General features: G+C 42.5%; 1 protein-coding gene across 3 annotated transcripts in view; it reads left to right on the top strand.

Moving 5' to 3' along the window:
* IL1R1 (interleukin 1 receptor type 1) overlaps positions 1-17438 on the top strand; it is an 81019-nt gene that overhangs the window by 42292 nt on the left and 21289 nt on the right. For 2 of the 3 annotated variants that reach the window (XM_055121482.1, XM_055121481.1), the window contains exon 2: positions 7754-7820. In XM_055121482.1, coding sequence (XP_054977457.1) covers positions 7760-7820 — 61 coding nt within the window. In that variant the 5' untranslated portion in view covers positions 7754-7759. Of the gene's footprint in view, positions 1-788; positions 814-7753; positions 7821-17438 lie in introns of those variants that run through there. The other variant, XM_055121483.1, reaches the window with a different exon arrangement.

Here is a 17438-nt window from a genome sequence, read left to right on the forward strand (position 1 = left end):
TGGGTGTCTTGCAACTCCCCTTGCCCACCCCCCCCCCCGCCCCAGCTACTCTCCAGCCGCCTCTTACCCTTTGTCTGTATGGGCTGTGGAATCATAAAATGGAAAAGAGGTGCGGAGACATGAGGGCACTTCACCTGGACAGAGCTGTTGGTGGACAGTACTTAGTTCACATAGTTCATGTCTACCCTCTGCTCACTAAAGTCTTAGATTTGAAGTTTCTCTTTCTGGCACTCCCAGGAAGTTGATTCAGGCTTCCGAGGTCACTTTTTGGGTAGATTCCAAATACAACCCTGTCTCAATGTGCCGACAGTTTTAGATCTGTGGAATCACACGAATTAATGAGAATGGCTAGAAAGTCTGTACCAGCTAGTGTTTTCATGAGCTTCTAGAAAACTCTGCTTCCTGCCTCCTTTCACACCTGGCAGACTGCAGTGGGCAGACCAGGCCACTAGAGGTGAGGGTGTGATTCTCAGTGCAGACCACACCCCTGGAATAAACAACTTAGGAACCCTGGCATGGAAGGTCGGAGAAGTGTGTGTGAGGGCTTGCTAATTAACAAGGGGGACCATTAACCTTTCCTCTTTCTGAAGTCTTTCACTTTGTGTGGGAAAAGCCATCTGAAAAAATACCATGAAATAAGTCTGACTTTTTATTGCTGTTTTTTTTTTTTTTTTTTTTTTTTTTTTGCTTTTTGGGTCACACCCGGCGATGCGAAGGGGTTACTCCTGGCTTTGCACTCAGGAATTACTCTTGGCAGTGCTGAGGGGACCATATGGGATGCTGGGAATCGAACCTGGGTCGGCTGCGTGCAAGGTAAACGCCCTACCCGCTGTGCTATCGCTCCAGCCCCCTTTATTGCTGTTGTTATTTGCCAAAAATATATTTTCAGTTTTACTATAAACTGCTTTTTAAAATCACGATAGATTTAGATCTAACCATCAAGTCCCTCTTCTCCCCTCCATTCCCCTCCCTTCTCCATCACTTCCCTCCCCTCCCACCCCTCCTCTCCCCTCCCTTCCCCTTGTCTTCCCTCCCCTTCCCTCCTGTTCCCTCCTCCTGCAGTATTTGGACTCTCATCAGGAATGGGATGTGCCCTCCTTGCAGGGAGGTTGGAAGACCTACTCTGTTCTGTGCTTTTCTTTCCTGGCCTAGCTAGGAAGGGCCAAAACTCTGGGATCCACACAGTGCTTACAGAGCCTTCAGTCCCACTGCTAGAAATCTGAGGCATGGACACTGTACTGAGAATGTTCACTACTTCATTATTTTGCTGGTAGTGAATGCAGTCTGCAGGGGGCAGAGAGGAGACCAGAGGAAGGCTTCTGAGCAGAATCTGCTCAGAGCTGGTCATGAATGGCAGAAGAAGCTGGTGAAACTAAATGATAGTCCAAGGAGGCATTCAAAACAGGAGTTCTCCACCTTTTCCTGACCATGGCATTCTCCCAACACTGACTCCTTCCAGTGGTCCCCTGTGCTACCAGTTGGTACCCAAATCTTAAATCATGACTCCCCTGCTGCGCCCCCCCCCCGAAAAAAAAAAACACATGCGCGCGCACACATTCAAATTCACACACTTGTGCTTCTGTTGAGAAATGCTGCTCTGGAGGCACCATGGTGTCAGATTGACCCTTTGCTTACAGATGGGTAGGGAGAAGAGTCTGTGAGGAGTCAGCAAGTTGGTGAAGATTGGTGAGCAGGATGGGGTGGGAGCTTCTCATTCTCTCTCGTTCTTGGGAGAAGGAGGGGGTGTTGGGCAGGGGCAAGTGTTACCATGCTGTCCAGTCAGGTGGAGGCCAAGGCACTGGGAGCTGTGGAATGAACTGTGTTTTTTCAGGATCCATGAGCAAAGGTACACTGGAGGCAATGCTGCCCATCTGGAGAGGAAAAGTGGAGGAAGTGAATATAAAAATTCATTTTAGGGACTGGAGTGATAGCACGGCGGGTTGGGCATTTGCCTTGCACACAGCGACCTGGGTTTGATTCCCAGCATCCCCTAAATATTAATATATTTAGATTAAGGAAAAGCTAGCACTAAAAGAGAAGGTCTGTTAAAAGTGAGAGTCCAGGGCTGGAGCGATAGCACAGCGGGTAGGGCGTTTGCCTTGCATGTGGCCAACCCGGGTTCGATTCCCAGCATCCCATATGGTCCCCTGAGCACCGCCGGGGGTAATTCCTGAGTGTAGAGCCAGGAGTGACCCCTGTGCATCGCCGGGTGTGACCCAAAAAGCAAAAAAAAAAAAAAAAAGTGAGAGTCCAAAAATAAACCCACTCATATATGGACAACTTGTTTCAGACAGAGGACCCAAGTGTCTACAGTGGAACAAAGAAAGTCCCCTGAGTAAAGCCAGGAGTAATTCCTGAGTGCAGAGCCAGGAGTAACCCCTGTGCATCACTGGGTGTGAACCCAAAAAGCAAAAAAAAGTATTTTAGATATTTCTTGGAAAAAGAGAAAGGAGGAGAGTGAAGTGGTTAGAGGGCATGAGAGTGTTGACTTCACTGCCAGATGCTTTCCGGGCCTTGCAAATAAATCCATCTTCTTACCCATACTTCACTCTTCTTTCCTCTTCCTCTCATGTAATTTCTCTGGATCATTCTTCATGTCATTCCCATCACCGACAGTCATTCTGGGGACACACTGTTGGAGATTGGAGGACACTGGGAACAGGAGGAGCTGGAAGTCTTCTCTTTGATTTTGTGAGATGTTATGATTCATGATGATGAGCCGCTGTGCCTCTGACACCTTCTTGTCAAGATGTATATTTTCTCTTAAGTCCAGTGTGAATAAGAGAGTGATAATTAGTACATTTAGTCCAAGAAAAAATGTTGCATGTTGAGTTAGTCAGTTTGTTTTATAGAGTGGGTATTAAAAGGTCTTATGATTATGCTGTATAAGCTTTCTAAAGGCCTATGAAGTGATTCATACCTGAAAAACATCCCTAGGTTCAAAATATTGAAATAAAACTAAAACTATGCATGAGTGGTAAAATGTCTATAGTTTTTAAAGCAGGGCAATCACAGCTCAGTTTGTTTGAAGTTATTTCAAATTATATATTGTGGAATGCAGGTATATTAATATATTTAGATTAAGGAAAAGCTAGCACTAAAAGAGAAGGTCTGTTAAAAGTGAGAGTTCAAAAATAAACCCACTCATATATGGACAACTTGTTTTAGACAGAGGACCCAAGTGTCTACAGTGGAACAAAGAAAGTCTCTTGAATAATTGGCACTGGCAACTTGACAATCACACTCAAAAGTATCTTAATGAAACTGTACTACTATCTCTCACCATTTGCAAAAAAGTTAATTAAGAAGCACCTAATGAATTGGATGCAAGATCTAAAACTATAAATTTAGCAGAAGAAAATATACTCCTTTAGTTCTTGAAAGTTGGCCTTAGAGATGTCTTTGGGTTCTCTAGTCCAAAAGCAAGAGAAACAAAGGCAAAATGTACAGATGGGAGCATATTAAACTAAAAGATAGTTAAAGGAAACTATCAAAATAAAAAGGAAATCTACTGAATGAGGAAACCTATTTGCATATCATGCATCCAACTAGACGTGAATTTCCAAACCATATAAAGAACTTGCAAAGTCAGCAAATGGAAAGCAAACGACCTGATTAAAAACAAACAGAGGAGGGGCCAGAGTGATAGTACAGTGGGGAGGGCGTTTGCCTTGCACATAGCTGGCCCGGGTTCCATCCCCGGCATCCCAGATGGTCCCCCAAGCACCACCAGGAGTAATTCCGGAATACGGAACTAGGAGTAACCCCAGAGCATCGCTGGTTGTGGCCCAAAAAGCAAAAACAACAACAACAACAACAACAAAAACCAAAAAAACAAACAGAGGAAACTTCACCTAACGAGACCTGCAGATGACAAACAGGAACATGAAATACAAGTTACAACAACAATGAAATATCACCTAACACCTATGAGAGGGGCTCTTCTCTAAGACAGGAAACAAGTATTGGGACGATTTTGAGCAGGATGCGGGAGGTCCAGTTTGCGTGCCCGCTCGAGCGAATTGATGAACAACGGGACGACAGTGCTACAATTGTGCTACAGCGCTACAGTGGTTATCAGAAACAAAGAAGAATAGGGACACATAGGTTAGGTGAAGTGGGCCATTTGTGTGAAGACTGGAGTCTGACTGTTAGTGGGGACTTCATGCTGCCTAGACTGTTGATTTATGATGCATAGCTGAAACTTGTATAGTTCTACTAGAGTCTCAGTCCAATAAATTGATGGTAGAAAGTGCCTGTTTGTTTTTTTTTTTCTTTTTTCTGGCTTGTTTCTTTGAGATTTATTTCCCAAGTAAGTTCAATGGTGAGGGCTCCTGACCTGGAGCTGAACCCATTCCTGATGCTTTAGAGGCAGGTTCCATACAGAAAGTCTGAGAAGGAGCACTCCTACCTACTGCTTTTTCCCAGGGGAGTTCTGGGGCAGGGCAAGTGGCATCTAGCTGTGAAATTGAAAGCTGTGAAATCATCTGGCTCATTGCCCACCCGCTTGTTCAGATGAGGATAACTGAGGTGCAGGAGGAGTTACAGCTAAAACCAGACTGCCCTGTGCTGGCTGGCCATTGGCCTTAGACTTATGAGTTAAATTAGGCTGTTTGTCCATATGTTGTAAGCCCAAAGCATTTCTTGGAATATCTTGAGATACATTCTAAAATATTAAGTCTAGCATCTTTTTAATTTTTCCCTGCTTGAAAATTAAAACAAGCCAGATCTTGTAGCTGAATGAAGTAACAGCTGGCAATGTTCCACTGATTTCATAGTACCTTTATTTTATTTTATTTTTTTGATAAATGAGTAATTGATTGGCCTAGAACTTGTAATTGGGAAACATTTAACCCTTTGTTTTCTCCTTTCTTATAGAGACTTAAGACTCACTTCTGCACATTTATTATAAGAGATAATGAGTCAGGATATAAGACTTCAAAGATTTTTATCTTATTTGTTTATCCAGATATGATGTGGAGGTAACTATGAACATAGTAGCATTCTTCTAGGCAAATTTATGAGAAGTTCATGGATAAAATTGTACATGAATAAAATGTTCATGAATAAAACTTCAGGCTGACTTCTTTGAGGTGGGTTTCAAGATTTGAGGCAAGCATAGGGGGTGGGAAAAACCAAGCATAGGATGTGACTTATGCTTTGAAAATCTTTTGGGGGCTTTATATACAAGAGATGATAAAAATTTAAAGTACCTTCTACACAAATTTTAAATTGATTATTTCCCAGTCAATAATCAAATGATTGCATATCTTAAGGTCTGAGTTATTCATACATTGTTGAACTATTTTATGCTTGCAGTTAGTATAGCTACAGAGGAGAGTGCAAGAGCATTTCAGACCCTATAAAAACTGAAGGGCAGAAGTCGTCATACTGTGAGATGACGTGGTCTTCTCCAGACAGTTCCCTTGAGGTGGGACAAAAGCTATGACTGTTTTGTGCGATTTTTCATTCATTCTTTGAGAACTTATTAAGGATTTCTGCATTCCAAGCACAGTGCCTGATGCTGTGGGAGTAATGATGAGCAAGTTGTGATTCTTCCTCTCAAGAGCCTCCTGTAACTGCAGTAAATTTGCAAAAGGTTGTTGAAGGTATAAATGGTGGTTGCTATGGAGTCCAGATGGGGAAGGGTCCTCTGTCAGGGTGTGGGGATGGTGACCTAGGCTGAGATCTAATGGATGTGGGAGGAATACAGGGAAAAGCTTTATGGTGCTTGGCTTGTTCATTTTTGATACCAGGGAATTTATGGCTTGCTCTGGGTCCATCCAAATCCCTCATGGGGACCCTCCTTTTGGAGTGCTAGGAACTAAGGGCAGCTGAGGCTTAACTCAAGTAAATATGACAAGCGCCCAGGAGTAAATATTGTTCAGAATCAATTAACTCTCAAGTCTCAAGAGCATAGCATCGATTGTCTTTCTGTGTCTATACAAAAAGGACATTGCTCTAAAGTAAGCTGCAAAGGACATAAAGGAAGGAGTATTGTAGCACTGTCATCCCATTGTTCATCAATTTGCTTGAGCGGGCACCAGTAACGTCTCCATTGTGAGACTTGTTGTTACTGTTTTTGGCATATCAAATACACCATGGGTAGCTTGCCAGGCTCTGCCATGGAGCAAGATACTCTTGATAGCTTGCTGGGCTCTCTGACAGGGTTGGAAGAATCGAACCTGGGTCAGGCACGTGCAAGGCAATGCCCTGCCTGCTGTGCTATCGTACAGTATCTGTATTGCAAACCATAATTCCCAAAGGTGGCAGGTGGTGGGTGGAGATACAGAGAGCGACAGTATAAAGAAAGAGAAAAGCAATATTTTACTTACAAGTACAAAATCCAGAGATCTCTGAAGAATCTGACTTTACAAGTCACAGGTTCTGATTAGAGGAATTGAGCGATTAACAGGGGAACCAGAACATAAAGGAGAAGTTAAAGATGCATGGGAATGCCTCAGGAACATTGTGATGGTGTTACCGTCACTGTCACTGTCATCCTCACTGTCACTGTCATCCTGTTGCTCATCGATTTACTCAAGTGGACACCAGTAACATCTCCATTGTGAGACTTGTTACTGTTTTTGGCATATCGAATACACCACGGGTAGCTTACCAGGCTCTGCCATGCGGGCAAGATACTCTCAGTAGCTTGCTGCGCTCTCCAAGAGGGGCGGAGGAATCAAACCTGGGTTAGCCTCATGCAAGGCAAACACCCTACCCTCTGGGCTATGGCTCCTGCCTGGGTGTTGCTCAGTAAATCTAAACTCTCTGTGTACAGCAGAAGGACTAAACAATTTTTCCAGCACCAACTGATGACTAATATCTATTATAGCTGATGCTATATTGATGTGAATTTCTAAATCACTCAGGGGAATATGGTTTTTGTTCTGTGTATGATAAGATTAACACATAATCATTGTAGTAATTTTAGGAATCCTTAGAGAAGGGGGAAACCACCTAATCTCAAGAACCAAACCAATATCAATTAATTGGTTACAATTTCTTTAGCATTTTTGATTCATTTGGGTGTGCATCAGACTCTATGGGCAATGGACATTATAAATAAAGCTGTGACCTTTGAATGAACTTAGAAGCATGGTGGGACTTTTTCAAGTGAGTTCTAGCAGTGGGTAGCAAAGTTACATAAACAGGAAACCTGGTTTAGAGTCCAGGGGAGAGTCTACTTTGTATGAAGCATAGGTTGATTTAGGGAAATTTTAAGTAGATCCGAGACTTAAAATGTCTCTTGGTACAGATGACGGATGTTTTCAAGTTATTAGAATGTTTGAGTTTGTCCAGTTATCTTATAAACTCTTATCCACTCTGAACCCGTTTTCATCACATCTTTACTACATTAATGGTGGAGGTAGCACTGTAGTAGCACTGTCATCCTGTTGTTCATCGATTTGCTCAAGTGGGCACCAATAATGTCTCCATTGTGAGACTTGTTGTTACTGTTTTTGGCATATCAAGTACACCACGGTAGCTTGCCAGGCTCTGCCGTGCGGGCAAGATACTCTAGTAGCTTGACAGGCTCTCGGAGAGGAGCGGAGGAATCGAACCTGGGTCGGCCATGTGCAAGGCAAACGCCCTGCCTGCTGTGCTATCACTCCAATGGCGGAGGTAGACTGGCTTATCAGGGTGGTATGATAGGTGCTGGGGGAGCAGGGGGTCATTGCTTGCTGGTTTAGAGGACTTCTGAATAAGTAGCATATTTATTTTTGTTTTTCTTTTTCTCTTTCTCTAGGAGAATATGAAAGTGTTACTCAGACTTGTTTGTTTCACAGCCCTACTGATTTCTTCTCTGAAGACTGGTAAGTTCAGCATTTTCTTGTGCTGCTAAGAAACTGATTTAGCACACGTGAGATAAATTTCTTTTTATTTTATTTTATTATATTGAATCACAGTGAAAAAAAATACAAAGCTTTCAGGTTTAAGTCTCAGTCATATAATGATTGAACCCCCATCCCTTCACTAGTGCACATGTTCCACCACCAAGAACCCCAATATACTCCCCTACCACCCAACCCCCACCTAAGTAGCTAATGATCTTCATTTTGTTCTCTATACTTTGAATACATTCAAAATATTTCAATAGAGAACTCACTATTATTGTTTGGAATGTTCCCCCAACAATCAGGCCTGCTGAAAAGGCATCATTTAATAATTTCTTTTCATTGCTGAGAATGAAGATTCTGTGAGCTCTTGGATTTCTATGAGGTTTTGATTTCTATGAGGTTTTGATTTCCAAAACCTCTATGAGGTTTTGGATTTCTGATATTTTAGTTCAGTTCACAGTCTAGATGCATGTCTGTAAGAAGCCGCTCTGGGTGCCAAAATGGGTTAGAAGACCTCTCGGATCATAGTTGTTAGGAGTAGAGGATCTGTTTCGGGAGCAGTAACTCCGGATCTTATCTGGGCTGAGGGCGTGCCGGTAACGCCCCCTTCCCATGATCGCCTATGAGCCAAAATATTGCAAAGTTCATACCTCTGGGTGGAAGTCTTAAGGGGTGGCTCTTGCCACGTGAATGATGCTGCCGCCACCATTTTCCACACAGAAAGACAGGGTGGAGAGGGAAAATCCCTCCCCGGGCGGCACATAGTCGTAGTACAGCAAGTGAGATAAATTTCTTAACAGCCATTTTCCCTTCCTATTTCTTGTTTTGATTTTGTTTTGGGGCCCCACCAGGCACTGCTCAGGTCATATTCCTGACTCTGCACTCAGAGAACACTCCTGGAAGGTTTGGGGGACCACATAGGATGCCAGGGATTGAACCTGGGCTGGCCATATGCAAGGCAAGTGCCCTACACACTGCACTGCTGCTGTGGCCCTTCCCTCTCTGTTTCTATCAAATCCAGGATCCAGAGAGAGAAGACTCCTCAGAGGGAGAAATTCAGCTAACCAGAAGAATCAATTTAGTACTCATATATTGTTATACTTTTAGTCTTTTAAAAATGCAGTTTTATCTATTTATTGCAGCATCATATACAGTTTAGTAGCTATTCCTTCTAATATCTTCGCTTCTTATTAAAGACTGGAAACAGGACTAGTGAGGTAGAGTCCTAAGTCACTGTAGCTAGTTTTTAGTCAGAGGTAAAATCTAGCTGTCCCAGGTCTTGTTCAGGCATTTCCTTCTCACCCAGTTGCTGACTGAGGAATGCAGTTCAGGAAGTCCTGCTTTCAGTTGAAAGAGGTGATAAATGTAGACTACTGAAGCCACAGCTGCACAATCCTTTGTTTTCCCTATCTCTGTGTTCACTCCACCCTGCCCACAGCCCCTCACTATAAATATGTTGAACCCCTCCTGTGTCAGCCTGCACTGGGGATTTAGCAATGGACAGTCCAGACAAAAGTCCCTGTCTGCACAGAAGAGAGAAAATCCATCATCAGAGTAAATATATATACTGTCATACAGTAATAAGAGTAAGGAAAACAGCAGGAAAAGAGAGTGTGACATATTGAGACCAGCTACCGTGGGCAGTGCTTAAATATGTTGATAGCGTGGCCAGTGAAGGACTCACTGAGCAGTTAACTTCTGTGTCAAACCTGGAGAAGAGGGAAAGAGGTGCACACAGATTTCAGCTTGAGAAAGGAGAAACTTTTCATGCAACTTGTACCAACCCCCGAGGCGAGAGCAGAATTGCGTTTCAAGAACCGAAACAGCAGTGTGGTCTGAGTACCGTGCGAGGTAGGGAGCGTGGTTAGGGGTGGGGAGATTTAAAAAATGAGGGGAACAGTGCAGGATCGTTGCTTAGACCCGTGTTGTTCTTTATAAGGATCTTGGCTGAGTGACGTGGGAAGTCTGGTTCTTTGTTCAAAGCCAGAGAGGTGATCTGACAGACTCACTCTGATTCTTGTGGTGTGAACAGATTACAAGGAGGCAGAGCCAGAGGCACGTAGGACATTGTTGGAATGATCTATGCAAGTCACCACTGTGATAACCTGTTCCAGGATGCCAAGGAGAAGTGAGAATCAGCCAGATTTTGATATATTTGAAAGCTAGAGTCAGTAAGATTTTCAGATGGCCTGCAGTTCTTAGGGAAAGGCTGAACACAAGAGGGATTCCATGGTTTTGACACTGAACATATGCAAAGTGTGATTGCCATGGGTAGGTTGGGGATAAGATCGAGTGCTCAGATTGGATGCATCAAATTTAGCTGAAATGTCGGAATCATCCCGGGATGTCTAAATAGTGGAGTTGACTGAACAGTTCAGAGCCCAAAGGAGAGGGATATAACATTGAAAAATTTAAACAATATGCTTTTAGAACTAGGAGACTAGAGAAAAGCTTTTGGGGGTGGGAGTGGGAGCAATCCTGTTTGGAGTAGGCAAGAACTTTACAAACTGAACCCTGTACCCTTCCCAGAATGGGTGGTTAGGGAGCCAGTGGGAGACTGGCTTGAAAGGACAAAGACTAGAGTCCTGAAAGCTGAGTGAAGAAGTGTTTCAGGGCTGAGGGAACAGTACTCCCAATTCAGGTGAGTTTAGTAAGATGATGTATCTGCTGAGGGAAGATTACTCATTGAGCAACTACAAAGTTCTAAAGCGACTTATAGCCTTTGTTTTTGCACAGTTATTTAAAAACCTGATAGAATTATATGCATTACAAATACACTTTTTAATTTAAAAAAAGATGGATTAAAGAAATTAGAAATCAGAAGTACTTTTATACTTTTATGCTGGGCCAAAGAGATAGTACAGTAAGTAGGGTCTTGCGCGTGGCCTTGTGCGTAGCCTTGCGTAGCCTTGCGTGTGGCCATATTTTTCAACTGTCTCTGAGCTCGTATGTAGTGTGTGTGTGTGTGTGTGTGTAGAGAGAGAGAGAGAGAGAGACAGAGTTATAGACAGACAAAGGGAGGGAGAGAGAGAGTGTGTGTGTGTGAGAGAGAAAGAGAGTGTGTGTGTGAGAGAGAGAGAAAGTGTGTGTGTGTGTGTGTGTGTGTGTGTGTGTGTGTGTGTGTGAGAGAGAGAGAGAGAGAGAGAGAGAGAGAGAGAGAGAGAGAGTGTTCTGTTATGCTTTTCTTTCATTCTTTTCTTCTTAATCCCCTGAAGCGGTGCTCAGTGTGCCTGGGGCCATATCAGGCCATTCTTAACCAACTGAGAAGGACAGTTCAATGCTCTTGAGGGTGTAGAACTTCTCAGCCCCTGTAGTACTGGGGTCACAAAAGCTTCCTTGGCAGGGCTCAGGGCTTCAGGGCTATTCCTGATAGTGCTCAGGGAGTATAGGCCTAACCCTGTGACTGCTGAGTTACCTCCATTGACCCCTTTCTTTAGTTTTTTGTACATAGATCCTTTCGTTCTTTGAGCATATTTTTAAAAGTAAATTTTCAGTCTTTACCAAGAGTGTTGCCTTGCACGCGGTCGACCTGGGTTTGACTCCTCCGTCCCTCTCGGAGAGCCCAGCAAGCTACCGAGAGTATTATTCCTGCACCGCAGAACGTGGCAAGCTACCTGTGGCGTATTTGATATGCCAAAAACAGTAACAATTCTCACACTAGAGACGTTACTGGTGCCCGCTCGAGCAAATTGATGAACAATGGGAAGATAGTGCTACAGTGCTACTAAGTCTAATATCTAGACTCATTTTGGAGTTTCTATAGTTATCCTTTCCCCCACCTGCGTAAGGGGACTATTTTAATATTTATTTGCATGTTTTGTTGGAAATTGCACATTTTATTTTGTTTTGTTGGAAATGGCCACTTTAGATACTATAAGTGGCAACTCTAGAAATTTATACTGAAGATCTGTTACTATTGCCCATCCCCCGTCATTTTTTTTTCCAAAAAGTGTTTCTGTAGCTTCTCTTATTAGATCATTTTCTTGGATAATTCTATGAAATGCGATTTCCTACAGTATACAGCTGCTGAAGTGTGCTTGGTCAACTCTTGGTGACTTCTGACTAGCCAGCCACTTTCTCAAGACATGATCCGATCAGTGCGCCCTTGTGAAGGACTGGAGTTGGCTGGGTTATTCGTCAATACTTAGGGTGTCATCTCTCTGCTTTAGTCTCTGTCAGTCGCCTCAATTTGTGTTAATGAAACCACGTTTGAGCGTAAACTCCTCAGAGCAGTTTGGAGCTTTCCAAACTCCCTGTGACATTTAGTTCCATAACTAAATCTTCCCTTTACTTCTGGCCAGCCTTGGGCAGCTACAAACTAATTTGTATAAAACAAACCCCCTGGAGGTAGGCCTTTTCCCTGGGGAGTTCTGAGTCAGTCATTCACAATCCTGCCCTTTGAGTGTGCCTTTTCCAGGAGCCGCCTGTTAGCTCAGAGGGAGCCAGTGCTCTGGAAATGATTTTTTTTTCCCCCCTGAGGTTTCCAATCCCAGGCTGCTATTGCCAGCCCACTGGTTTTCAAGGCTATAGTGAAGCTGGGAAAATGTATCAGAGTAGATGAAGTTTTCAGGCCACACAGCACTGCTCTGTACAGACTCAGCCAGTGTTGCTGCTGCTGATGAATAAATTCTCCTCTTTTTGTAGAAAGTTTTTGATTTCAATTTTTTTCCCAACTGGTCTGTTACTCTTATGGGGGGAGTGGATTTATGCAAACTCTTGTGGACATTCTGGAAATCTTGACTGAGAAGTTCTTTTTAATTTTTTGCATAAAGATAGGCAGTTTGGCTGGAGTGATAGCACAACGGGTAGGGCATTTGCCTTGCACACGGCCGACTCGGTTCGATTCCCAGCATCCCATATGGTCCCCTGAGCACTGCCAGGAGTAATTCCTAAGTGCAAAGCCAGGAGTAACCCCTGTGCATTGCCAAATGTGACCCAAAAAGAAAAAAAAAAAAGATATGCAGATTGTGGAAAGTAAGATTTTTTTTTTTTAAATCTGGATGCTATTTATTTCTTTTTGGGGGGTGACATAATGCATTAACTAGTTAATGTTAAATAAAAATGACTAGGGCAGGAATTTTCTCCTTGCTCCTGTTCTTACTAGGAATGATAACTGTAGATTTGCTTAGTTGTCCTTTGTTAGGTTCAAGCAGTTGATTTCCATTCCTGGTTTCTGGAGCTATTTAAAAAATCATAAATGGATGTTAAATTTTTTCCAAATACTGTCTTTGATTCTCTTGAGATGACTATGCAAAAATTTAAATCTGATTATATATAGAACTATTTATATAATTTCTAAAATGTCAATCAAATTTTGCATTCCTGAGATTTTACATATATCACAATCATTACTCTTTTAAAAAATACATTGCGAGATTCAAATCATTAAATTATTTTAATTGAAGTTTTTCTGATATTTCTGATAAATGTTTAATTTTAGTTTTCTTGCATTCCTTGGTTTTGGTATTAGAATAATGTTGATCTCATGGAGTGAATTGAAAAGTGTTACTAAATCTTCAATTTTCTGGAAAAGTTATGTTAAATTCATATTTCTCATTACTATGCCAGTGAAACCTTCTAAATCTAAATTTTGTTTTAGTTGTTGAAAGGTTTTTAATTACCAATTAATTTCTTTAATATATCTCTAATGCTATTCAAATATGTTTCTTTAATATCTATTTCTTGGGGGAGCTGCTATACACTGTACATTTCAGGGAATTTGCCCATTTAAGTTGTTGAAGTTATTGGCATAAACTTGCTCCCAGTATTAACTTATAACCCATTTAAAATGATTAGAGTGGGATGTAACTCTCTTTCTTGAGCAGTTTGGTTAGAGCTTTATCAAGTAAATTTGTTTTATTTATATATTTATCTGCTTATTTATGTTGGTTTTTTGGGTCATATGAAAGTTCTACTTGTTTTGAGAAGTTTCTAAACAGTTTCATAGCACTGCCGTCCCATTGTTCATCGATTTGCTTGAGCAGGCACCAGTAATGTCTCCATTGTGAGACTTGTTATTACTGTTTTTGGCATATCAAATACGCCACGGATAGCTTGCCAGGCTCTGCCATGTGGGAGGGATACTCTCGGTAGTTTGCTGGGCTCTCCGAGAGGGAAGATCTAACTAAAGCTAAAGTATTCAATTCTTTAAAAAAATACGTATACATGTACAGAGTAAAAGAAATATATTCTACAAAAACAGTTTTATGAAGTGAATGAACCATAAATAGTTCAGCCAGCAGTGAATGTGATTCCCTTTGTAGGTTTGGTTTTGTTTTGTTTCCTTTCATTTGGGGGCCAACCCAGCTCAAGGCTTACTCCTGGCTCTGCATTCAGGGATCACTTCTGGACTACTTAGGGAACCATATGGGATGCTGGGGGTTGAACACAATTCTGATTAGTTTCCATGAACTTCTTTAGCTGTCATTTGTCAATGAAATTTTTTGTTGCTTCTTCAAACTGGAATGGCAACCTGCTGGATAAATATTCTTGTTGGGATTTCCATTTTGTTGAGTACGTTGGCTGTATTGTACCATTCTCTCTTAGCCTTTAGGGCTTCATTTAAGAAATAGGCTGTGAGTTTCAAGGTTTCCATCATAATATTTTTACTTTGCGCTAGCTGCTCTTAGGATTGTCTATCTTTGACTCTTGGTGTTTTAATTGCAATGTGTCGTGGTGACTTTCAGCTTAAATTGATTTTTTTTTAATTCTTTGAGCTGTACTCAGAGTGGGGGTAACTCTTGGTTATAATTATTTTTTATTATTTTTTATTTTATTGAATCACTGTGAGATAGTTACAAGCTTTCATGTTTGGATTACAGTCACACAATGATCAAACACCCATCCCTCCACCAGTGCACATTCCCCACCACCAATATCCCCAGTATACCCCCCTTTTCCCACCCTCCCCGTGCCTCCATGCAGACAGTATTCCCCATACTCTCTCTCTGCTTTTGGCTTGGGCATTATGGCTTGCAACACAGACACTGAGAGGTCATTATGTTTGGTCCATTTTCTACTTTCAGCATGCATCTCCCACCCCGACTGATTCCTCCAGCCATCATTTTCTTAGTGGTCTCTTCTCTATTCCATCTGCCTTCTCTCCTCTGCTCATGAAGCAGTCTTCCAGCTCTGGGGCAATCCTCCTGGCCCTTGTATCTACTGTCCTTGGGTGTCAGCCTCATGTGATGTTATTCTGTACTCCACAAATGAGTGCAGTCCTTCTATGTCTGTCCCTCTCTTTCTGATTCATTTTACTTAGCATGATACTCTCCATGTCTATCCATTTATAAGTTATACTTCTTACATGAGAGTTTTCCTTTTTCTTTTTCCATTTCTTCTGGGACCCCTATACTTTGGATATTGTTTCGCTTATGACTGTCACATAGATCTCTGATATTCTCTTCATTTTCCTTTTTTCTGTTTCTTTTGGATGGTTTCTTGCTTCCTGCCCTGAGTACACTGATGCATTTCTCTGCTTCTCTGAGTTAGCTGCTTTTCCTCTCTGTTGTGTTTTTCATTTCTATTATGCTTTTCAGTTCTGTTACTTCTGATTGAATTTTTTTCTTGTATTGTATCTCTCTTCTATTGCTTTCTTACTTCGGTGAAGAGTCTGGCCCGTGTTACTGGAATTTTTCATCAGGGAGAGTTGAGAACTCTTGTGTGCTTGGGTCCTTTCTCAAGCTTTAACATCACTCATTTGGCTGGTGAGTTCCTCTACTTCTTCACTGTGTCTGTCAGGGGTCACTAGGACAGTGCCTTCAGGTGTTCAAAGGCTACTGCTGTGTGCTCCTTTGTCCTGAATCTTGAGGGACAGTTGGCTTGTGCATAGGTGGCAAATGTCCACATGTGCATCTGGCCTAGGAAGACCTGCCAGTCAGCTGAGGGGCTCTGCATTGAGTTTGGTCTGTGACTGCACTGAAATTATCCTAGGTCCTGGCCTCAGTGTATTTCTTTAATGCAGTATTAGAGTTTCCATCTCTAGAAATTTTATTTTGTCTGTCTGTTTGTTTATTTCTTTATTTATTTATTTGGGCTGGAGCAATAGCACAGTGGTTGGGCTTTTGCCTTTCACGCAGCCGACCCATGTTCGATTCCTCCGCCCCTCTCGGAGAGCCCGGCAAGCTACTGAGAGTATGGAGCCCGCACGGCAGAGCCTGGCAAGCTACCTGTGTATATTGGATATGCCAAAAACAGTAACAATAAGTCTCTCAATGAGAGACGTTACTGGTGCCTGATCGAGCAAATCGATGAGCAACAGGATAACAGTGACAGTGATTTATTTATTTATTTATTTATTTATTTATCTATTTATTTATTTATTTATTTTGTTTTTTGGGTCACTCACCCAGCAATGCACAGGGGTTACTCCTGGCAATGCCTGGGGGACCATATGGGATGCTGGGAATCAAAGCCGGGTTGGCCGTGTGCAAGACAAACACCCTACCAACTGTACTATCACTCCAGCCCCCTTGTCTATTTTGATTCAAGCACTATGATTTTTAATACTGTGAATGATAGCATCATGTATACATCATTCCAATACCACACCCCCCACCAGAGTTCCAGCATCACTCTACCTAGGTTCCACAGACCACTTGATCTCCGTCACCCAGAAGATAATTTCTCCTACTGCCTTTCTTTATATCCCACACATGGAAGAGATAATTCTGTAGCTATTCTTCTCTTTCTGATTCACTTCTGGTTTTGTATTTCCCAGTTCCACACCAGGGATCATTTGCATCAGTCCTTAGGTTGGATGTTTTGTATTTCCAAGGTTCAGAAACTTTTTTTTAATCAAATCACTGGGAGACACAGTTACAAAGCTTTCATGTTTGAATTATAGTCATACAATGATTGAACACCCATCCCTCCACCAGTGCACATTTTCTACCACCGATGTCCCCTCCAACCCTCCGCCGCCATCTCTCCCTCTGCCTCTATGGCAGACAGTTTCCCCCATAATTTCTCTCTACTTTTGGGCAAGGTTCAGACACTCTTGGCTCAACTTTTATCCTTCGATTAAGGCCTGGGGTGGAAGTGAGTCATATTATCTTTTGTCATTGTCTGGATGCCTTGTCCTGAGGTGCTTCCCAGAATGACTCAGGCCACAACAGTTATTTGTTTCTGAGCTTTTTCCTGTTCTTCTCTGGGTCCCTTCGAAGCCCTTGACAGGTTTCCTGTCTACGATTTGCTGTTGGAGTGCTGAAAGCCCACAGCTGCCTGGCACCCTTGCTCTCCTGCCCCTCCTAGCACACACTGTGGGTTTCTGCTTCAGCACTGTGTGGGCTGCCACATCTCCAGCTTCTCTGTCACTCCCCCATCCAGTAATCTTGTGACTGTAATTGACTTATCCGCTGTTGTTTCTGCAAAACTTCTCTGGAATTCTCTGTGGAGTTTTGTACTTCTTCCCCCCACCCCCACCCCCAAACTGATGGATGTTCCCCTTCTGATCCCATTTCCCCATGCAGTTCACCAGGCTCCTTTTGCTGCCATTTGCTCTGCTAACTTCTATTTGTTTTTCAAAAATATCATTCATGTGTCCAGTCAACACATTTGAGCTAGCACCCTAAATAGATGGTAAGAGTAGTAATG

This window comes from Sorex araneus, chromosome X (assembly GCF_027595985.1).
Source record: "Sorex araneus isolate mSorAra2 chromosome X, mSorAra2.pri, whole genome shotgun sequence".
Lineage (NCBI taxonomy): Eukaryota > Metazoa > Chordata > Mammalia > Eulipotyphla > Soricidae > Sorex > Sorex araneus.